Source organism: Ambystoma mexicanum, chromosome 2p, assembly GCF_040938575.1.
Source record: "Ambystoma mexicanum isolate Mex_15411 chromosome 2p, UKY_AmexF1_1, whole genome shotgun sequence".
Lineage (NCBI taxonomy): Eukaryota > Metazoa > Chordata > Amphibia > Caudata > Ambystomatidae > Ambystoma > Ambystoma mexicanum.
In genome coordinates, this window is record NC_090923.1 from 921,783,726 (window position 1) to 921,808,188 (window position 24,463).

Here is a 24,463-nt window from a genome sequence, read left to right on the forward strand (position 1 = left end):
GTGGCAAGGCTCAACAGAAGCAATTACTCTTACATCCTCACCAGGCTCACCTTCAAGCGAACAGGTTGGATAGCACTGCTTGGCCTGGAACCTCTGTCGACGCAGTAGAATTTCGGGAAGGTGTGTGTAGACGACCTTCCCATGGTTCACTGGACCAAAGTTCACAAAAAGCTGAGAAGTCTTCCGGAAACTCTTCATGCAGGCTACATAAAACTTCAGCGCTCAGGCCACATCCAGCAGGTGCAAAGTCCTTGCAGCCGGCGACGAAGGCGTCGGAAAAAACACAGGCAACACCAATGGTTCGCTGAGATGAAATTCCGATGGAACCTTGGGCATGAAGGAGGGGTGCGTCCGCAGCACCACTCATCTTGTGGAAAGTCAAATAAGGCTGCTTGCAGGATAGGGCCTGGATCTCACCTATTCTCCTGGCAGAGGTGATGGCAATGAGGAAAGCTGCCTTCCAAGACAGGAAGTTAAGCACAGCTTGATGCATTGGCTCGAATGGGCCCTCCCCCCATGAGCCTAGTCAGCACCACGTTGAGTTCCCACGCCGGGGCAGGAACCTTCACCAGCGGGAGCGATCAAAACAGTCCTTTGAGGAACTCCTCGACAAGATGGTGGGACCAAAGAGAAGACCGTCTTGGAGACCTGGTGTAGCATGAGATAGCCACAAGATGCACTTGAAAGAGGCGTGCGCCAGCTCTGCCTTGGCCAAGGACAACAAGTACAGCAGAATCTGCGGGGCCTTGACCCTCAGAGGATTGATCAAACTCAAAAGCTGCAGGAGCGAAGCCTTCAGGTTCAGCGACTCCGGGTCGTGATTTTTTATTTTTATTTATTAATTTATTTGTATGGCGCCGAAAGCCTGCAGGCATCGGGGGGCCAACACTCAAACGAGAACAGTCGTATAGGACAACACAGTGATGAGACAGGACGATTTGTGGAACCGGTACAGAGAAAAGTTGTCACCTAACTAGCTAGTTATCACCTCACATGATCTGTTTATTATTTGAACAGAATGGTTTTTAACTTCTTTCTAAAGGTGAGGTGGTTGGATTCCAGTCTTAAGTTCACTGGGAGTTTGTTCCAGCTTACAGCGGTGCAGGTGGAGAAGGCTCTTCCCAAGACGTTTGCTTTCTTATGTGTGGTTACTGCAATGAGTCCCTGAGCCTCCGATCTCAGTGCTCGAGTAGGATTAAAGCTGGCAATTTGGGATTTTAGGTATACCGGGGCTTTTCCATACAAGCACATGTGTCAATGTTAGCGATTTGAATAGGTTACAGTCTTCAACCTTCAGCCAGTGTAAGTCGTGCCTCGCTAATGTGATCTGATCAAGCTTTTCGTTTAATTATCCTGACCGTGTTGTTTTGGATCAGTTGGTATTTCATCACGCTTTGTTTGCTGGCTCCAAGTAGGAGCGGCATTGCCATAGTCCAGGCGAGAAAGGATGGTTGCTCTGGCAATTGTTGTGAAATTTACTTAAATGAGGAATGGTTTAATTGCTCTCAGCAGTGTGATGTAGTACGAGCAGTTTTTGCTTAGATACATAGCCTGGGCGTCTGAGTTCATGGATGCTTCTAAGATCATGCCCAAGGTTTTGACCTTGCCCACTACTACTTTGATGTGAGAAACATTAATCTTAAAAGAATTGTATTCTGATGCGAGTTTAGCCCGAGCCTGCTTAGAGCCAAAGACCAGCAGCTCGGTCTTGTTGCTAATGAAACACATCCAATGTAGGTCCATCCAGGTTTCTATGTTGTTATAGAGGTCATTTACGAGTATGCTGTCCTTACCATAGTATCCGCTCAATTCCACAACCAGCCGAGTATCATCAGCATAGTTGGTGAAAAAGGCATGGATGTTGTCTAGTACCTTGCAGAGGAATCGCTAGTACAAGTTAAATAGGAGAGGTGAAAGGCTGGCACCCTGAGGAACAACACAGAAGATGTTAGACTCTGCAGATAATTTGTCCCCCCAATGTACTCGTGATACTCTATCTGCGAGGAATGAAGCCAACCATCCTATTGCCTCCTTAGAGCAATTGGCCACTTTTTCCAGTGCTTGTTGCAGTAGCTAATGATCAAGCAGATCAACTGCAACACTTACATCGAGAAGGATGCTTTGCCCATGTCCATGATCCCTAACATTTTTGTCGGCAGGTCAAGCATAGCGGTCTCCGTACTGTGGACCGCACGGAAGCCAGATTGTTGTGCGTGCAGCATCTCATTTTCTACGTGAGCCTGAAATTGTGCGGTCGCAACCTTATCCATAACTTTCAAGGTGAAATTGCAGTTAGTGATAGGTCTGAGATTGTTAGGGTCACGTTGGTCGAGGTTGGGTTTTTTAACCAATGGTGTGAGGGTAACCCTTTTGATATTTTTTGGGACTATTTGATCTCGAAAGGAGGCGTTGACTATTTTAGTAAATATTGAAGCAAAGATATCTGGGTTTTCAAGAATGATCTTAGGGGGAAGTTTGTTCTCAGCACAGGAGGAAGGTTTGATGTAGGCTAGTGTTATCAACACGTCCTCCATGGAGATTTCATGGTAGTGAAATTTCGCAATGTGTTCAGTTGTCTTAATCAAAGAAGGTTGGTTTAATTTGGTCTTATTGAGTTGAGCGAGGGCTATCCGTTCCCTTGCTTTGGTGATTTTATTTGTAAAGGTTGCCTGTGTATTTTCACACTCTATTTGAGATGGTGTAAATTCTGGTGCCAAGGCCGGGGGAGGGGGGCTCGTCTATGGATTTAAGAATCTCAAAGAGTTTTCCTGCCATGTTGGATGCAGATTCTATCTTAGTGTTGAAGAAATTCTTCTTAGCCTCGATATTTTTTAATAGGACTTCTCAGACTCTTTCCAGCTAATTCAGTTACAGACATGTGGCTGTTCACTTAGTTTAAAAATTAAATAACACTCTGAGCCAATAAGTAGGTGTATGGATTTCAACGAGAATCCAAGTTTTTTATTAGCAATTCTCTTTCTTTTCTTTTCAGGCTTTTATGCAAAGGATACGTCTTCCTTAAGGGACGGCGTTCTCTGGATTCACGCTGGTAAGTATTGACTCAATGGATATGTCTATTTTGCCTTGTGATAGTTCTTTCTGTAGTGTGGGAAGTCAGATCCTACTTTCAACTCTCTCTCTCTCCTCTGCCAAAGTTCTCAGTTTTTGCTTAGTTTTCTTTTCTCTCTTCTTATAGCACTTTAGTCAAGCTTCAGTGTAGTGTTCTTTCCTTAGCAAAAAGAAATTCCACGTTCCTTTCCGCCTGTTCTCCTTTTGACATATTTATCTGCAAAAACCTATATTGCACGTAGGTATAGTCTGGGTTCAGTAAGGTAACTCTCTGCCCTCTCAACACTTCCTTGGTTAATTGGTTAATGCGCGTTTGCAGGATCTCTTTCCCTTGTTTTCAGTAATCTTTCAGGACAATAGCCCTTCAGGCGTCCTGACTAATTAAAGTCTTGTTACGGCTGCTTCTCTCTCAGGTGGTCACTATTAGGCCAACGTTTCCCCTTCAGTATAACACAGACCCATGACTCACTCTGCATTTGTTTGTTGCTTGGTTCATCCAGCAGAATTACTTTTAGACGACAAGCGGAGACTTTGACACAGCTCCTGGGTCACGGAGCGGAATGGCCGCAGCTCGTCAGAGCTTCACTATCCTCTTTCATCAGACATGCTATTCCTTCCGATTACGATCGGGAGCCCCTCCTCCCACAGCCTCACTTACGGGGTTCTCGTAGCTCCCCGCCGACCTCTCCTCTCATCCGGCAGCGGTCACGTCGCGGTGAGCTGTCTCAGCTGTGGTTTTGCTTCCGCGTTGAAGCTGACTTCTCAGGGCTCACCTGAGTTAACGAACATTTCGAAGACTTCACACTTTCTGACACAGCGCAGCGGACTACTACGGCGCCCGGGTCAGTACTTCCACCTCTTCGCCAGCGATGTCATTCGCTCCTTTAAACAGCAAACTTGGAAACTCTTAACTAAGCGCAACAGCGCCAACATGCAACTGTTTTTAACTTAAGTTCTCGCACTGTGCTTCACAGCTTCTCCCCTTCAATATGCCCAGCTGTAACCGTCGCCGTCCGGTTCACACTCCTCGAGGACGGCTCCATAGGCAACCAAGAAGGGTATACATTAGAGGAAAGTCCATACATACAGGACTTCCTGTATTTACAATCTGTCTGTTTCTTCCACTATTATGCATTTAATCCTTGTCAATTAGACACGTAATGTCACACATTGTCACAAGGCAGTAGGGTTCTTCAGCCTTCTTGATTCTCTATGCCTATTTTTGTATTTATAGATCGGGGAATACCATTTTTGATGTTTAGAGTTGGGTCTGGCTAATTTAGGTCGAAGAGGGGCTTTCTGGTCTATTAATGCCAACGCATGCTAATCATATTTAGCTATGATGGTCTGGCATGAGTCCTCACCCTTGAGGTCGGCCATAATTTCATTAATGCAGAGTTCCAAATGAGATCTTTCAATTTTCTTAAAGTTTACAGATAGAACTTTTTTGGCCTCATTAGCACATTTCTTTACTGGCGCTGGTATGGACAGTGTGAAGGACACTTTATAGTGATCCGTCCAGATACATGGCGTGGTCACATAGTTGTTTGTCTTTAGATTGTTGGTTATGACCCAGTCCAATTGATGTCTGTTTGTCATAGTAGGATTCGAGTTCATAACAAAGTAATGTATTTTGTGTAGAGCTTTTTCCAAGCTGATAGCCTCAGTTGTTGGGATCACCTCGCTATCGGTTTAGGTCACCTAGGATTAGCGTGGATTTGTTAGGTCCTTTCAGCGAATTTGCAAGCTGTAGGAGTTTGTCATTAAACTCTGAAGAAAGGGAAGGAGGTCTGAAGATCAGTATTAGATTGACACAGTTATTGTCAGTGGGGCAGTATTTCAAATGTAATGTTTCGCATCCTTGACAGAGTGACGTAGTGGGGAACAAGGGGAGTGATTCTTGCGTTATATTATGGCTCCCCATCCCCTTTTGCAGAGTCTTTTGGTATAATGCATGGTAAAACCTGCTGGAACCGCCATAGCACATGTGGGTCCTATGGGATCTTGCAGCCAGGTCTCTGTGATACACATGATATCTATTTTTTCTTCCAAAATAAGATAATGTATACATATGGCATGTGATGTAGAATTGTGCATCCTTCTCTGGTGAGCAGATCCGCGACCACAGGCAGCTTGAACGGGGGCGACGCTGACAGGCTGAGAAGATCTGGGTACCAAATCTGTCCCTGCCACGCCGGTGCAACGAGGATCATCCTGCATCGGCACCGTTTGAGCCGATTCATGACTAGAAGCAGGAGAGGCAACTGAGGGACTGCATACAGGAACAGGTCTTCCCACGGGAAGGAAAACTAGTACTCCTTCCCCCCACCCTCCTCAGCTGGTAGAACCTGCTTGAGAATTTCTGGCATTTGGAATTCGTCGCCATCGCAAACAGATCAATCTGGGGTCTGCCCATTTGAGGAAGAGGCGGTCCACTTGATCCTGTCGAAGTTCCCACTCGTGGCAGGAGCGTAGCTCCCTGCTGAGGGAGAAGGAGATGGTGTTCTTGACCCCCGCTAGGTGAAAAGGAATGAGGAACATCTCTTGGGCAACGGCCCAGTGCCACAAGACCTGCACCTCTATGGAGAGCGCTCGGGATCTGGTGCCCCCGTTTCCTGATGTAGAACATCGTGGTGGTATTGTCAGTGAAAACCCTCACCACTTTGCCCTTGAGGGACAGAAGGAACGAGTTGAGGGCCCAGAATATGATATGATAGGTTATTTATAACGCGCTTAATACCCAGAGGTTTCTAAGCGCGGACCCGGGGATCGAACCGATGTTGCTCCGTGTCATCTTACTTCCAAGGCAAGCGCGGACCCGGGGATCGAACCCATGTTGCTCCGTGTCATCTTACTTCCAAGGCAAGCACGTTGCCGTTGAGCTATCCTCCCGAGAACACTGCCCGCAGCTCCAGGACATTCATGTGGAGATCCCACTCTTTCAGCAGCCACAGGCCACTGGCGTGGAGGCATCTGGTGTCGCTCCCCAGCCCTCCAGGGAAGCATCCGTAGTGACCGTCTCCTGGTAGAGGGGGCTCAGGAAACCTGAGCCCCCGGCAATGTTGGAGCGCACACCCCACCATCTTATCGCTTGACAGAACTCCTTGTCGAGAGCAATCTTGTCTGCATAGCTTTTGGACATCTGGATCCACCGAGCATCCAGGAATTCTTGAAGGGGTTGCATCCGCATCCGCAACCTGCAGAGCCGGATCAGGTAGATGCAAAATGACATCAAGTTGCTGCTCAGCATGATAGTCTGCACCGTGGCGACCTTCAGCGCCAACAGTCGTTGCACTTTGCCCAGCATGGCCACTATCTTCCCTTCCGAGTGGGCCGCCAGGCAGGAGACCGCAATGGTATCAAGCATGACTTTGGATAGTTCACCAAGAACCCCCTAACCCATCAGCAGCCTGGCGGTTCTCTCTATATGTTTGACAGCCACCTCCCTTGACTTGGCATGGATGAGCCAGTCGGCGAGGTACGAGTACACGTGTGTAGATGCAGATGGGCCGCCACTGGTGCCAGGCACTTCGTTAACACTGTGGGTGCCGCCTTCAGCCCAAAGGAGAGGGCCTTGAATTGGTAGTGCCTTCCCTGTATTACAAAGTGCAGGAACTTCCGATGCTTCTCATGAATGGGGACGTGGAAGTATGGGTTCTCCAGATCCACAACGTCAAGGAGTCTCCTTCCTCCAGGTGGTCGAGCACGTGCTGCAATGTGACCATCCAGAATTTTTGGGACTTTAGGCAGTTATTGGCTGGGGGCAGTATGACCCAGAGTTCAGTGACTGGTTTAGAGGAGAAATATTGTTTGTAAGTAAAAGTGAGACTGCTTTTTCTTTTACAGAGCATTCCAGGCCTGACGACGGAGAATATTCATGAGCATGTGAATCCATGCCAGACCCCATGCTGGAGAAACCATTTATTTTTACAATACATAGGGCCTCATTACGAGTCTGGCGGTAACCCTGCCGGTGCTGCTGGCGGGTTGCCGCCGGACTCGTAATATTTTTACTGCCACCTGACTTCCCGGTGCCACCGGGAGATTACAATTCCGGCGGCCCAGCAAGTCAGGCACTGGTAAAATGTTAGTCCCCATTGCCAATGGTGCAGGCGCTTCCATGAAGGGTCTGCCTACCATGGCCGCTGTGCCCGGCAGGGTGAGACCTGTTGGGCACAGTGGCCCCGGCAGGCAGGCAAACACGTAGTTTGCCGGTCCAGCAACAAGGGTGCCAGCGAGCTTACCAGCAACCTTGTTTCCGGACCGGAAAACTTGTAATGAGGCCCATAGTGTTTGAGTGTTTCTTTGGACCATATGTATAATACAATTTCTTTGTACCGATTCTACAGCCCTCTCTCCCTCCTAATATAAGCCTGGTTGCTCTGTCTACGCTAACATGAACTCAGGTGGTACAGCCTTATACTAAGAGTGGGGTCTTGTACTGGCTCAGTTGAACGGTTATACTACTTGTCCTAAACCCCCACCACCCCACAACTCCCCCGCCCACTAGGGTTAGTGGCCGTAGCACAATCACACGCTCAACAAAGAGTGGTACAAAAACTGTCTCAAGTGACATCATAGGCAGTAAGTGAAATTTAAACAAACCAATATAATGTAATCTAAATAAATAAATAGGTGTCCTCTAGGACTGTTAAGGAGCAAGCTTATGTTCATGGACAGTAATTGAATGAGATGCACATTCTTAACAAGGCTCTCCATTGAGGCAAGAACTATAATGACCTTACCTCATCTCGCTGCCGAGTTTCTTTCATCATTGGTTCTGGCTTGTTATTGGCCTCGAGAATCATCATGATAGCATTCGGAATGTGTGCCTGCTGAGGGAGAAGAGAATAGTCAAATGACAGTCAATGTGATTAAAGAATAAAAGCAAGACCACAATGTGGGGCTAGAAAAAAAATTGATTGCAGAAGGGAGAAATAAGAACTGAGATAACCTTCAGAAGGTGCATTCCCATGAATGAATGAAATCATCTTTGACAAAAACCCATAGCAGTACTTTGATCTGGAGGAGACAGTTAAGGACACCAGCTACACCAGAAAACTCTGAAGGACATCTCTACTTTAAAAAAACATCCTGTCCAGACAGAATCCAAGCTGTAAAGTTTAGCATTTATGTGCAAAGAAGCCCATGTATCCACAAGGCAAATGTCCAGAACAACTACATTGCAGAGTCAAGGTGGCAGCTAGCCCTCTGGTGGACTGAGCCCCAAGACTTTCAGGCACATTCTCATCAGCCAGATCATAGCATTCTGAGATGCAAAGGAGGATCCACCTTGACAGGGTCTGTTTGGTCACAGCCCTGCCAGCACGGGCACCAACAAAACAAACAAAAAGCTGGTAATCTTTCTTTGTTTCCTGCATCAGAGACGTAGTAGTTTAGGGCCTGCACCTGGTCCAGCCAATGGAGATATTATTGTACATACCTGTCAAATGAAATTATTGTGTGCTTCACTGTGTGAACTTATTATTGACCCTTGACCCCACTTACTTTCTCCTGAGACTAAGCCTTGACGATTAAGCCTTGACCACTCTCCAAACTTACCTTGATTTGGGACTGGCTAAGCTCTCAGAGTTCTCCTATTCACTATAACTAGGGTGGCCTCCTGAAATCTGCCCACCAGGCAAAGGCGTTGCTAGGCGGTGGCTGAGGGCATTATAGCCCCGGGTCTTTTGGTTGTAGCCCCGGATAGAAGCTCAGGGGCTACAACCAAAAGGCTACAGCTAGCCCTGAGTCCCGCCAGTCGCAACATTAGCCTAGCCCCTGATCTTTTTCAGACCTAGCAAAACCCCTGCCACCAGGATAGATTTTAGAAATCCATCTTACCAGAGACCACCTTCGAAAGGAAGGATACCTCATTCTTATGACCTTCTGTATGGAGAAAAAATAGGGAGGCTTAACTGCCAGCGGAAGTGATGACAACCAGGAAATCACTTCAAGTGTGAGCCATTTTGACAAATAAGAATGAAGGGGCTCAAACGGAGTGTCCATAAGAAAAGTGAATACTAAATTCAAATCCCAAGCCGGAACGACGAACTGGCCTGGAGTAGACCGATTACAAAATCACTGCAGAAATTGCATGACACTGGGAGTTGTGAAAAATGAGACTCATCTGGGACAAAGAAAGATGAAAATCAAAAACAGAGGATGTGAAGCAAGTAAAGGTCAGATCCCTCTCTCAGTACCAAGGCGAAAACCTACACCGCCTGCGGCATGAATGGATTTGGTGGTGGGCCTACAGAGAGGAGCACGTCCAAGACGTCTGACAAATCCCATTCCTTATACCTCAAACTTCTAGCAACCAAGAATGAATGTTCAGGCTGTTGAGGTTCGGGTGGGCTGTCCGATAAAGACGCCAGGGAGGGCACATGGACATATCCACCAACTCATGGTACTACGTTCTTGGCACAGAAGCTGAAGTGATGAAGATAATTGAGGACCCAAACAAGATGTCTCCTGAGAACCACTGGAATGACCGGGATTGGCAGGAATGCATAGTGCATCAGTGCATCCGCCCAAGGCGTGCTGTAGAGGAGATTTCCTGGAGCAGAACCACATGCACTTGTTCGCACTGGAAGCGAAGAGGCCTGCTGATGAGTTCACCCCTAAAGGGAGAAAACTTCCTCCAAAACGTCCTGACAGATCTTCCACACGTGGGAGGACGAAATCCATTTGCTCAAGGCATCCTCAATGATTTTCTCCTTCCCGGCCGCATGAGCTGCTGTCAGAGATACACTGTTATCCAGCTACCATAACCACAGCCGCATTACTTCTCTGCACCTAGGCAAGGACGCCCACACCACCAAGTTTAAGGCAGAGCATGGCCACTATTTATTCCACCAGGGTCAGCCTCATTAAAATGGTGTATTCTCTGCATTCTGATGGAGACCAGAGGTTGCTCACAGATGGCTTTTGCAGTTGAGCGCGTCATCCTTTCAAGGATACATCCTTGACAAGTGTTGGGGTTGTTAAACAGAGCTCCCTTCAACCGGCTCTATAGCAGAGACTGTTAGCAAAGACTCTCTGTGAGGCAACTATTCCACCATATTCTACGGACCACCAGCCTTTTTGCTTTTGTTGCACACCCAGTCCTGACTTTTTACAGACTGACAGTACTGAGAAACTATGTTTCCCTTTTGCCTTGTCATCTGTTTGGGGAACATTTTCATATTGCACACAGTATCTTTCAATGCAGTGCGATGTGGATACTTTTGTAACACCCTAGACTTTCACCAAAGGTATTTTTGGTTACTTTCAAATGTGCCTAAAGACAAGCTTGTGGCAGCAGTTACATTTTTACCATTTCTGCTATATTTTTCGTTGGCTCATTCGCGTTTGGCTACTAACTGTGGCTAGTGCCCTAAGACATCCGTGCCACAAGATTTTTTACTTGTGTTTTGGCCATTTTGTTCTTTGGCCTTCTCAGGTCAGGAATACCCTTTTATAGTCATGCATTTGCCTGGGGAAGCAGTGGCAGTGGCATGTGTGTTGAGCCCAGGCAGTGGGTTGGCACTGTCTGGTCCTAATCCACATACTGGTACCAGTATGTCTGGGTGTGCAAGCACGAGTAAGCCCCACAGTGGTCCCCGATTGGACCCTTGCTGGTGTGCATGTGTGGGACAGATCTTTCTACCAGTGGACTGGGTTTGACCACTCACCTGAATTTGGGATAAGAAGGGGAGTCGTGCAGCCATTCCAGCAGATCAGAAGGGGAGCCGAGTATCCTATGTAGCTGTGAGAAGACGGAAAACCTGAGGACGAACCCTGAAGATGCCTGGCAACCATTCTTGCTGCTGTCCCGGTGAAGCCCTTCTAGACTACCCGATCCCAGAAGACCCTTGCTGGTGCTTCGACACTTTGTACTGGTGTCGACCAACCAGTCTCAACACATTCTCACGATCCAATAGCCTGGAGCCTTCAGAAGCGTCCACCCAGTAGACTGACCAGGCAAGTTTGGACTAGCGTGCTAGAAGCGTCGCTGTTCCATGTTTTTGCCCGGAACTTCAGGAGCCTTCAGCTAGTCCAACAAGTCATTGTCCTTCCATGTTTCAGTGACCCAGCATCGACAGGTCCTGTTCTAGAAGGCTTCCTTTGTTTGCGACTACTGAGACACCTGCTGTCGCCGGTGTGTGGTGACTGTTGATGGAACCGGCCATCCCGTCGGGTGGAGTGTACTGAAGAGCCCTGCTGCATTTCTCCACTGAAAAGGGTTGCACTCCACTCCGGGACCAGACCAGTACCTTGCTTACACCCGCAGCTCCTGGGCATCTTCTACTGGATCAAACAGTGGGAAAACATACCTCCAGCGACCCCCATTCAACCAGCCAACACTTGGGCAGTGAGTAGTCTCAATACTTACCAGTGCCCCTATCTCTCCCATTATAAGGTTTGTGGAGAAATTAAAGTTATTCACTGCCCTTTTTGCTGGACTTCAGGACTTTTAATTTCTAACCTGGAGAGAGAGGGACCTTTTTCCCACTCTCGCATGTATTTTTCTGTGATTTGGGCTCTATGTTTCTTTTTGATTTTGGAGTCTGACAAACTCCATAGGTACCATATTTACATTGTGACACACAGCACCTTTAGTGCAGTGGCACAGGGATGGCTCTTAGATTTCTAGACCTAGCACACACTATCTTACAATAGGGTGCTGGAGGGGTTACTTAGTATCCGCTTTGTCTAGTTTCTCATGTAAAATTTTTATGTTACCCTTTCTACTCTTAATGGCTGGTGGCAGTGGTTTACTTTTTCCTACCATTGTGTGTTTCTACCGCGGGCTGCAGTAAAGCACCCATGGATGCCCATTCTGTCAAAATGGCCCCAGTCTTTTTCTGCCATTTCATGTTGGAAAGGTCCTTCTTGAGATTTACTCTGCGCGCCAAACCAGGTTTGGTCCCGTTGTTCATTTTGTCTTTGGCTGGGTTCATTGGTGAAGCCTGCCTCAGGCTCCAGCGTGTCTGGCAGGGCAGGAAGCGAGGGAGGTTCCTGAAACTAAATGTGCTTAGTCTCCTTGGTTACAGGAATGCACCCAAAGGTGATTGGCTGGAGGGCTGTCTCAGATAACAGCCACCCTGCTGTGTGATTGACAGCTAGGCTGCAAATGAATGGGAGATGTTAGGCAGAATCCTGTGCAGTTCCCTTGGGGAACACTGCAAGAAGATTAAGACTACAGGAGTAAGCAGTAAACCCAATTAGTAGAAGTCTGCACACCACCCAGATATACCCGGTAGCTGTGGCTGAGCAGTCACATTTCTCTCAAGAAGAGTAGGGCAGTATATAGAGTATACACAATAGGGCTAAAAGCACAGTAGAGCAAACTAACACTGACCAGAGCTTTGTATAAAAAGTATATAATTATTTATTTAAAACACACTTCAGACAATATACTAGCATTCCAAATCAAAAGCAATTTAAAAAACAGTCAGGTAAAGTATACACACCTCCCTTAACAACTATTAGACAAGTCAGACTTAAAACACCACTATTTGTCAAAACAGATGTGAGCGCGTAACCTAGATGGCACTCCAATAGTTAGGTTAAAGGGAGAGAAAAAGGTAGAGCATACAAATAAAACAGGTCCCAACACTTTTAGGAGTTCTCAGCAAGGGAACAAAGGCAGTCTATACTGTAGAGCCAAAGTTCATAGGCCAGGCCCACTTTAAATGGAGCAAATAGAAATGTGCCCAGGATCACACGGTTTAAAATGCACTAAAAGTCTTTGCAGGATGTTCAAAAGAGGTTGGGGTGATTAAAGAAGGTAAAGGTAGAAGGTCTGGGGCCAACCCAGTTGGAAAGCCAAGGATTTAAGGGTCACCTTGGGCAAACCGAAGAAAGGGAGGCCAGGCAGGAAACATTACCTTAAAGAGAGAGGAAGCTCCAGCAGTGGCAGTGGTTGCAGTTCGTTGTTTCGACCAGGGGAAGAGAGGATCTCGTCGAGGAGGAAAGGTTGAGTCGATGCACTGCACATGGATGAAACCAGCCGCGGAGTTCGTCGATAAAACGTGCGTTCCTTTTATTCGCGGTCAAAGTGGTGAATTTTGGCTATCCGGCCGCCGGGGTGCTTGGTACGGGCGATTCGACCAAGAGACCTCTTTGGAAGGCAAAAGGGCGAACTGGTTTATCCCACCAGCTCAGAGGAAGAAGACTTGTCCAGCAGAAGAGCTTCTCTTGTCGTTGGGAAAGTGGTGAGTTTGTTGCAGCAGGGCTCCACCGGTGGTGTCGTTGTTGCAGATGGCTCAGCTTCTTTCCTCTTCGGATTCTTAGGTCCCGACTTCTGAAGTTCCAGTCCCAAAGGCCCTGCTTTTATGCAGAAAAACCTCCATTCAACAGCCTAGCTGTCACTCAAACATGCTAAGTGGGGAGCCGGGCGGCTCACCACTGGCCCAATCAGAACAGAGTGCGACTTGAGTTGCTAAGGCAACGCAGTCCAGGGTGCCAATTCCCCTCCCCACCCATCCTGTGGAACCCAGACAGAGTGGCACCATTTGGAGGGCTTCTGTGGAGAAGCCCGCCAAAAAGTGGAACAAAGGGCTCGACCTTGGTCAGAGTTACAGAGACGAACACGAACGCCATTTTAGAAAAGAGTTCTGGCAAAAAGACCCAACCGTGAATTTAATATTAAATAAATAAACCGGCGGTATCTTTAACATTGTACGAAAAAGTGGTGCGTTTAAAATCAATGGGAAAATCCCATAGAGAATATTCTGGTGGAATATTTCGCGTGTTAACCACTGCGACCAGCCAGAAACTCGACAAGGGGGACTGGACAGTGCCGCCTTGAAAACAGACACAGGGGCAATATTATTAACCCCTTCCAGTACTTCCACAATATGATGGTTTGTACTGGTTCTGTTCATAATTTAAGATTAGTAAAGTCAATGGTGACTTTACATGCCCTGGGAGACAGTAGTCAATCCCAGGGTATGGAGTCTATGTTTGAGGGTCACTATGACACCCCTGTGTTATTGCACTGAGGGTGCTGTGTAACATACACAAAAAAACAGATGATACCCTATGGAGTAAAAGACCCCAAAGCCCAAAATCACACAAATAGTCAGAGACATACCTCAAATCATGCCTAAGAGTGGGAGTAAGAGAGTCTCACTCCTAGCAGGAGAAAAAAACAAACCCCAAAAAATCCAGCAAAGCTGCTGGGGGACTCACTAGGTTTGTGAAATTAGCCTTATAAGAGAATTCTCCCTAACACAAGCCCCCCCACAGACTAAGGGACAGGAGGATTGAATCCACTCCTGGATGAATCTCATACCTCTAGTCGGTTATAAACATCCTAGAGAGACCATCAGCATGTTGGTGGTAACACCCTGACCTGTGCTCAATGGTAAAATCAAACCCGTGAAGGCAGATTGGCCATCTCAATAGTTTTGGGGTTTCCCCTTTCATTTGCATTAACCATCTCAAGGGTTGGTGGTCAGTCTGAATAACAAAAGTAGAACCATACAAGTATGGCCTAAACTTCTTCAGAGCCCACACAATGGCAAAACACTCTCTTTCAATAGTTGCCCACCTTGTCTCAGGATCCTTCAGTTTTCTACTGATGAAGCAAATGGGGTGTTCCCTACCTTTCCCATCCAGTTGACTAAGGGCTGCACCTGTACCTGCATTAGCAGCATCTGTCTGCACAATAAAAGTTTGGTGGCAGTGAGGAGCTCTTAGCACTGGAGCTTGACAAAGGGCTTTCTTCAGGTTTTCAAAGGCCTGATTGCACTCCTCATTTCATTTGACCTTTTTAGGGAACTTAGGAGAGGAGATCACATTCAGTGGAGAAGCTATGGTCCCATAGTTCTCTATGAAATTCTTGTAGTACCCAGTGAGGCCTAAGAAAGCTCTCACCTGGGTCTGAGTAGTAGGCGTTGTCCAATTTTGCACAGCCTTATTTCACCACCTCCTACCTCATGACCAAGGTAGACCACTTTACTCCGTCCAATCTGGCATTTACTTGCCTTTATGGTCAGATGGGCCTTCTCAAGAGCCTGCAAAACATGTCCTAGGTGGTCAACATGCTCTTCCCAGGATTGGCTGAACACTGCAATGTCATCCAAGTATGCCATGCAGAAGTCCTCCATCCCAGCCAGAACCTGATTTACCATCCTTTGGAATGTAGCAGGTGCATTTTTCAGTCCAAAAGGCATAACCTTAAATTGGTATAAGGCAACTGGGGTAGAAAATGCAGTTTTCTCCTTGGCATGGTCTGTCAGGGCTATTTGCCAATAGACTGACGTGCTGAGGTACTTGGTTGAACCAAGTCTATTCACCAACTCATCTGTCCTCGGCAAAGGGTGGCCATCAGTCTTGGTGACTGCATTAAGAGCTCTATAGTCCACACAGAATCTCAATTCTTTGGATCCTGCCTTTGGTACTAACACAACTGGGCTAGACCATGGACTAGGGCTCTATTCCCCCGAGGTCATGCATCTTGCTGACCTCCCCCTTTGATGTGGGTTCTTACATTCTCTGACATTCTGTATCCTCTGCTTTTTACTGACAGACAGTCACCAGTGAGTATATCATGCTGGCCCCAAGGGGCCAAGCCAGGTGAAAGTAAGAACAGGGAGGCAAACTGATTTAACGTAGATTTGTTGCTCAGGTGTCAGGTTTGAAGAGAGATTAACTCCTTCAATCTTTTCATGCAAAGGTAGGCCTCTGAGGAGATCAGGGAGAGGTTCACTCTCTTCTTCCTCTTCTGCTGAAGCTAGAAGCAAGGCTCCTACTTCAGGTCTGGAGACATACGCTTTTAGTCTGTTGGTGTGGAAGACTCTGGGAGCCTCCTTGGGATTGCCCAAGTCCACCAGATAGTTCACCTCTCCAAGTTTTCCCACAACCTTGAAGGGTCCCATCCATTTGTCTTGCAAGTCCCTCTGCCTTGTTGGAATCATAACAAGAACTAGCTGGTCTTGAGTGAACTCAACCATGTTAGCCTTTTGATCATGCCAATGCTTGACCAAAGCTTGACCAGCCTTCAAGTTTTCACTAGCTTGAGCCATCATCTGTGACATTCTCCTCCAGAGTCCTATCACGTAGTCAGTCACTCTGACTGGCTTGGGGGTAGGAGCACTCTCCAAACCCTCCTTAATCAGGGCCAATGGACCTCTGACTGGATGGCCATAGAGAAGTTCAAAGGGACTATAACCTACTCCGTCCTGAGGGACTTCCCTATAAGCAAAGAGAAGGCATGGCAGTAGAAGATCCCGCTTTCTTTTAAGGGGTTCCTCTAAAGCACCTATCATGCTCTTCATGGTTCTATTAAACCTTTCAACCAACCCATTTGTCTGTGGGTGGTAGGCGGTAGAGAACTTGTAGGTAACTCCACAGTTTTTCCACATGGCTTTCATGTAGTGGGACATAAAATGTGACCCCCTGTCAGAGATTACCTCCTTAGGAAACCCAACCCTGGTAAAAAAAAAAACCAAGGAGGGCCTTAGCCACAGCCTGAGCTGTAACAGCCCTCATAGGAATTGCCTCAGGGTACCTAGTAACATGGTCTACTACAACAAGGATAAACCTGTTGCCTGAGGAGGTTGGGGGATCAAGGGGACCAACAATGTCAATCCCTACCCTCTCAAATGGGACTCCCACTACTGGGAGGGGCACTAAAGGTGCCACATTCTTGGAACCACTCTTACCAGAAGTTTGGCAAGTGTGACAGCTCTTGCAGAACTTATCTACCCCAGCCCCATATTTGGCCAATAAAAGTAGAGTGAGAGCCTTTCCTTGGTCTTCTTGAAACTCAAGTGACCAGCCAAAGGAATCTCATGGGCTAGCTGCAAGAACTGGATTCTTTTTACTTGAGGGGTTACAAGTCGTTTGTAGTCTCCAGGTGCAGACTCAGTCGGTTCACTGTAGAAGAGGCCATCTTCCCAGTGCAACCTATACTTCCCAGGCTCTTGCCCATCAGCCTGAGAAGCTGCCTGGTGGCGGAGACCTTCCAGAGTTGGACATTCTCTTTGCCCCTTACGAAAAGCTGGCCTGCTGTGTCAGGATTGAGGCTGGTGGGGGCTCTAGCAGAGTGGCAGGTGCCGCTGGTGGGGGCTCTAGCAGTGTGGCAGGTGCCCTAATGAGGCGTAGGATTCATCCTACATTATTCCCCAGGCGTGTCCTTCATCCCTTTTTCAGGAAGCAGTTTCCGGGACGAAGGACAGCCCAGGAACTACGTTTCCCAGCAGGCCGAGCGTGGCACAGGCCTGCTGGGATGGAGTCAGCCACGCCCGCGCGAATGCGCATGCGCGAGTCGCGCCCGAAGCCCCACGCTTGCGATTACGGCCAGCAGAGAGGAAGGATGTGTAGAGCCAGAGCTCCTGACGGCAAGCCTACGCGGGGCACCCCGCCGCCTGTTAGCCACCCCAGGCCCCGCGTGACTGATAAGATAAGTGCAGAGCAAAGCGCGCACGTTCCGGCAGCATTCTTGAGACAGTTCATTTAGAGGAAGTCGCGCTTGGATTTCCGAACTGGGACCGCGCCAGAAGCGGTTTAGGGATGCATGGCGCTCCGTCCAATAACCCAGCATGAGACACCATTAACACGCGATTGCGTTCCTAGACGAAGCATGCTTCCTATTTGTGTTTAGACCGGAAAGACTGCAAAGCAGGCTTGCTAATTCAGAACTACTAATCCCTAAACAGCGACTCCGCATATATACATACGCTTGCATTCTGACTTAATTCTTGCCTCTTGCAGTGCATGTGAGGTACAGGACGTCATAGGGGTCTAACAGCACGAAGAGACCAGAAGACTACACAGCAGTGCCGAAGCGAAGTGTAATTTCCATTGTTAATGTGGGGCACGTGAATGTTTCTTTCTGTATGATGTAAATGCAGACGGTGTTCTCATTCTGTATGGTGTAATGCAGACACAGCTTTCCTCCATGAAGTAATGGGTGGATAGTGGTAGAACATTAAGTTCAGTAACTGGTTGAGGGCTCCAGTACAAAGGCCTAACTTCATCTGGCATACGTGTGCATTATTGAATGTGAATAGAACATAGTAACTGGTCTGGGGCTCCAGTACAAAAGCCCATTTCATCTGGCATTAGCAGGATTGCTAGTGAATGTAAAAGTGCCAGGGCGGAGAACTCCAGATACAGGAGCCGGAGCTGAGGAGCATGTTACCCTGTTCTTCCCCATCCCCATCCATAACCTCTCCCTTTCCCTCTTTCCGGTGTTCCCGAACAACCTCTACCCATCCAACCATCGGACCCTAACCCTCTTTCCCCCAAGGGTCAAGGCGGCCTGTGTTACTTGCTCCCAGGTACCAAGACCCGACGGGGAGGGAGGCGTTCTAGCCGCGTTTGTGCTGCCTCTGCGTCGAGAAGAACGAAGTCTGACATGCTGGGTCCAACTTCTGCCAGTAAAGACTGCAGCTCAGGATGGTCAGCAGGGTCCAGATCTCCAATATGTTCTTGGCCTCCTACTAGCTCTTCTTCAGAGTCTAGTTCAACCACACAGGGTTGTACCTCCCTCTCAGCCTTAGCTGGAGGTGGAGTTACAGGTGTAACTTTGGACAACCTAGGGGAAGTCCTTGTTGGAAGCACTGGAGTGCTTGCTGCTGGTTTCTTCTTGAAAGTCTTGGGTTTCCCCTTTGCTTCTGGTTGTTCAGCTATAGCAGTAAGCAACTCCAGTGGAGTAGGAGCAATTTCTTCTTCCATCATCTCCTTAGCAGAACCTCTCAAGGTGTTCTCCCTTGCAGGTCTGGTTAGTTACTGTAACCTTTTACTAGGAGGCCTGGGGGTATGTGACAACTCCAAGAGTTTTCAGGTCATTTCCCAACAGAACCCTTCCTGGTACCTCACATTGTACACCGACGGGTATCTTCACAGTCCTATCATTGCACTGGATGAGAACTGGTTACTGGGGACATATCTGCACAGGCCCTCCAGCTAACTTGGTGAGGCATTTGGGTGCCCTAGCAACCTCCTCTGCCTTGAAAAAAGATTCATCCACCACAGTTATGCTAGCCCCAGTGTCCCTAATGGCAGGAGTCTCCTGACCATTCACCTGGACACTGTCCTTATAATACTCTTCAGTATTATAGACATCTAAATTCTGTTGTTCCCACAACCCCAGGGACACTAAAGAAACACTGGATGAGACTCCAATGGTATCATCAGCCAGTAGTAGAAAGTTTCCACTTGTCATTGGTACTTCCTCCTCTGGAGTGAAGGCTAGGGAGACAGTGTGGACCCCTGAAGGTTTACCCTTACATCTGGGATCCCCTTTCACATGGTCAGTAGCCTTACAAACATAGCATGTTCCAAATGCTTTCTGGAATGGTGGCTTGTTCTGACCACCTTCTGGTCTGGGACCAGAAGGTACACTAGCCTGATTTGGTTTCCCATGTGGCTTACCCTTATGGTGCTGTTTGGGGCCCTCTTTGGAATTGGAATTATTTGAACTCTCTTTGGAGTCCTTTTCAGGCTGTTTTCCCACATCCCTTTTCTGAGTTACCCCAGAATCCTTGTGAGTAGCCCTGTTGGCAACCCACAAATCAGCAGCCTTAGCTAGCTTCTTGGAATCCATTTCCTTTGAATCAGCCAAGTGCTGCCTGAGCTCAAGAGAGCAGGCATCATAAATTGACTCCAACATAATAAGATTTCTCATTCCCTCATAAGTGTTCACTCTGTAACCCTTAATCCATCCCTCTCAAACTTGCACTCACCCAGGTAGCCCAAGGGGTACCATCATGCTTTTTGAGGGTCCTAAACCTCTTAAGGTACTGGGAAGGGGTATTCCCAAATCTAGCTATTAAAGCTAGCTTCACACATTCATAGTCCATCCTATTCACCTCCCCCAACTCCATTACCACATCAAATGCAACAGGGGGAGCCTAGAGCACAACCAAGGAAGCAACTGATTCCCTGAGATGTCCTGGAGCCCATGATTATATTCAAACATAGCCAACCAATCCAACAGACAATTTCTTCATCTCTAGCTCATGCTTGAGCTCCATTTCTCTGAGCCTTAGTTCTTGGTGCTTTTGTTCAGATTGGGCACTAATTATTTTGAACTCTAATTCAAGTCTCATTTTTTCCAGTTCAATGAATTCAGGACTTAATGTGGGACCTGACAAAGGTCCAGTAGACACAGGCTGAGGTGCTAGAGCAGGCAGAGGGCCAGTGGGAACAGTTACATTAGTTTCCTCTTCCTCTTCTAACTCTACAACAATACTATCATTACTTTGATTCATATCATCCTCATGACTGTGGTTTCCATTTGCTGGGGAGGTAGGCTCCTCTGAACCACTACCCAGACTTTGATTCTCTAACAATCTTTCTATCAGTTCCATTTACTTGCCTTTTACAGGAAGATCCTTATGTCTACAAAGAACTCTTAAACAATCAGCAGTTTTTGCAGAAAGGGACTCCTGGCTGTAACTTTCCATAGTTGATTGTTAAAAAAATAGCTTTTACAGTGCTAAGCTTTGTGGTTAGTTGCACTAAAGTATTTAGAAGCACTCTAAAATGTATGCTCAATACAAATCCCACCGCTGTACACCAGTGTTAGGCAGAATCCTGTGTAGTTCCCTTGGGGAACACTGCAAGAAGATTAAGACTACAGGAGTAAACAGTAAACCCAATTAGTAGCAGTCTGCACCACCCAGATTTACCTGGTAGCTGTGGCTGAGCAGTCAGATTTCTCTAAAGAAGAGTAGGGCAGTATATAGAGTACACAAAGTAGGGCTAAAAACACAGTAGAGCAAACAAACACTGACCAGAGCTTTGTATAAAAAGTATATAATTATTTATTTAAAAACACACTTTAGACAATATACTAGCACTCCAAATCAAAAGCAAGTTAAAACACAGTCAGGTAAAGTATACACACCTCCCTTAATAACTATTAGACAAGTCAGAGTTAAAACACCACTATTTGTCAAAACAGATGTGAGCGCGTAATCTAGATGGCACTCCAATAGTTGGGTTAAAGGGAGAGAAAAAGGTAGAGCATAGAAATAAAACAGGTCCCAACACTTTTAGGAGTTCTCAGCAAGGGAACAAAGGCAGTCTATACTGTAGAGCCAAAGTTCATAGGCCAGGCCCACTTTAAATGGAGCAAATAGAAATGTGCCCAGGATCACACGGTTTAAAATGCACTAAAAGTCTTTGCAGAATATTCAAAAGAGGTTGGGGTGATTCAAGAAGGAAAAGTTAGAAGGTCTGGGGCCAACCCAGTTGGAAAGCCAATGATTTAAGGGTCACCTTGGGCAAACCGAAGAAAGGGAGGCCAGGCAGGAAACAGTACCTTAAAGAGAGGAAGCTCCAGCGGTGGCAGTGGTTGCAGTTCGTTGTTTCAACCAGGGGAAGAGAGGATCTCATCGAGGAGGAAACGTGGAGTCGATGCACTGCACAGGGATGAAACCAGCCGCGGAGTTAGTCGATAAAAGGTGCTTTCCTTTTATTCGCGGTCAAAGTGGTGAAGCTTGACTATCCGGCCGCCGGGGAGTTTTGCACGGGCGATTCGGCCAAGAGACCTCTTTGGAAGGCAAAAGGGCGAACTGGTTGGTCCCACCAGCTCAGAGGAAGAAGACTCGTCCAGCAGAATATCTTCTCTTGTCGTTGGGAAAGTGGTGAGTTTGTTGCAGCAGGGCTCCACCGGTGGTGTCGTCATTGCAGATGGCTCAGCTTCTTCACTCTTCGGATTCTTAGGTCCTGTGGCGACTTCTGAAGTTCCAGTCCCAAAGGCCCTGCTTTTATGCAGAAAAACCACAATTCAACAGCCTAGCTGTCACTCAAACATGCTAAGTGGTGAGCCGGGCGGCTCACCACTGGCCCAATCAGAACAGAGTGCGACTTGAGTTGCTAAGGCAACACAGTTCAGGGTGCCAATTCCCCTCCCCACCCATCCTGTGGAACCCAGACAGAGTGGCACCATTTGGAGGGCTTCTGTGGAGAAGCCCGCCAAAAAGTGGAACAAAGGGCTCTGGCAAAAAGACCCAACCGTGAATTTAATATTAAATAAATAACCCAGCGGTATCTTTAACATTGCACCAAAAAGTGGTGCTTTTAAAATCAATGGGAAAATCCCAAAGAGAATATTCCGGTGGAATATTTTGCGTGGTAACCACTGCCACCAGCCAGAAAATCGACAAAGGGGGACTGGACAGTGCCCCCTTGAAAACAGACCCATGGGCAATATAAATAACCCCTTCCAGTACTTCCACAATATGATGGTTTGTACTGGTTCTGTTCATAATTTAGACTAGCAAAGTGAATGATGACTTTACATGCCCTGGGAGACAGTAGTCAGTCCGAGGGTATGGAGTCTATGTTTGTGTTACTGCTCCGAGGGTGCTGTGTAACAGATAAACAAAAAAAACAGATGATACCCTATGGAGTATAAGGCCCCAAAGCCCAAAATCACAAAAATAGTCAGACATATTTCAAATCATGCCTAAGAGTGGGAGTAAAAGAGTCTCACTCTTAGCAGGAGAAAAAAACAAACCCCAAAAAATCCAGCAAAGCTGCTGGGGGACTCACTAGGTTTGGGAAATTAGCCTTGTAAGAGAATTCTCCCTAACAGGAGAAACCTGCATAAAAGGCAAGGCTTTTTGCTTGGAAGGCACAGTCAACCACTGGATAAAGGAATTTAAAGAACAACTTGAGACGCCTGCTTGCAACTCCTGGACCGTTGGTTTGTCCGGTGAAGCCCTGCTGCAGTGCTAAAGCTCAGAATTCGCCACGACTAGAGAAGACCTGCAAAGGACGACTAATCCCCTTGGGTTGGTGGGACCAATCGAACCCAAGACGAGCTCATCTGGAAATCCTCTCGGAGCTGGCTCTACTTCCATTGCTGCTGCAGAAACCGATTGCCAGGGAAAGGAACACCAGAATCGAGTGAGTGTCTTCAAGTCGGACCCGAGCTCCAGGAAGATCCTCCGGACTCCCATGAAGCAGGACTGACCAAGCCTGAGCCACCACACAGAGTGCTGGACCCCAGATGCAAGGAAAGTCCATTAAGGTATCCGAGAACCGCAGTGGTGCTATTTGCGAGGGTCATGAGAAGCTGAAACCGCAAAGTGCTGCTGATCTGATGTTTGCCCATTGCTGCCGCCGACCTTCAATTCGTAGTGCGGGAGTCCCCAGACATCCTCCCTCTTGTCCCCACTACTGAGGCCCGGGAACAACAGGATCTGCAGACCTACACAGGAGCAGAAGCCAGCTGGAACCAATTTCTTCAGACCCAAGGTATTGTAAAACTAAGGGGGACTTACCTCTTGTCGTGTAGCCTTGCAGGTTCTCAGTTGAGACTTGACTTGGTTGCTTTTGCAGTTACTTGCAGCTTTGCCCCTCACAATCCTCCCAGCTTGTAACCCTACAGTGATTTCATTTTTATACAAAACTTCTAAAACATTGTGCAAGACTTTTTACCTACCTGCAAGAAGTGCTTCATCTCCCCTAGACTTTTGCTCAGCTAACATTGGCTGTCCTGGCTCCCTGAAAGACTCTTCTTACCTCTGACTTTGTGCTTGGCCTTTCCTCCAGGAAAGTGTTAAATTACTTTGCATTGGACGGTTCAAAACATACTTACCTGCTTATGAATATTTGTTATGTAAAACACAAGGGACTGTTTTGGGTATTCCGACTGTGGGTTGCCCAATACTCTGGTCACACTAGGAACTCAGTTTTTTTATTGAAATGGGTAGGGATGGATACATCTCTATCACTGAACTCACAAGTGCAAGTAAGTACACTCTATTGTGCTGAAAAACACAAAGCCGTTCCCGACTGTGTGTGTGTCTGCCATTTTTGGGATGAAATTCTAAAATCTTTAATGAGCTTTCTCCGTTAGGCAGGGAGGAGGTGACCGAACCACAGGGTGTGGAAACTGAAGGTTCGATGCAATAGACTTGCAAGGGGGGTGGGGTAGAGGGAATAGTGGTTAGGAAGTTAAAAAAAAGTCTATTGAAACTGTTGGAACATGCACTGCTTGTTTGGTTTATTGTTTGTTTGTAAAAATTAATAAAACACTTTTTAAAAAAAAGCATTCTCTGTTAGGCAGGTGCAGGAATGTCTATTAAAAAGACTGGAGAGTGTGCATTATATTCTCCAGTGGGTTCCTCTTTTGCGTCTGAGCATTGAAGAATCTTGTGGGGTCCTTGATATTTGTTTTTCAGGATCCTAAAAGGGAAGACCCTGCCTGTGCTATTTACTGGAGTACTAGGTCAGGTCTCCCAATAGCCGACCGGTTTCTGTGGTATGAAAGTGGTTACACCACATTCCTCAGGGCTTAGGGAGGCACTCAGTTAGGTTCCTCCTAGTTTGCAGTGGCAGCATTGTCTGTATTATTTAAGGTCCTCTCCCCTTTCCATGTAGTAAATGATTCTATGCACGGATGGGTGAGGCAGCCTGAGACCTGCTGCTTTCATCT

The 24,463-nt window shown here is 47.2% G+C and overlaps 1 protein-coding gene across 4 annotated transcripts in view; it reads right to left on the bottom strand.

Annotated features, from left to right (window-relative positions):
• SYMPK (symplekin scaffold protein) overlaps positions 1-24,463 on the bottom strand; it is a 1,074,521-nt gene that overhangs the window by 59,280 nt on the left and 990,778 nt on the right. For 3 of the 4 annotated variants that reach the window (XM_069644649.1, XM_069644648.1, XM_069644647.1), the window contains exon 26: positions 7,815-7,904. In XM_069644649.1, coding sequence (XP_069500750.1) covers positions 7,815-7,904 — 90 coding nt within the window. The remainder of the gene's footprint in view (positions 1-7,814; positions 7,905-24,463) is intronic. The other variant, XM_069644650.1, reaches the window with a different exon arrangement.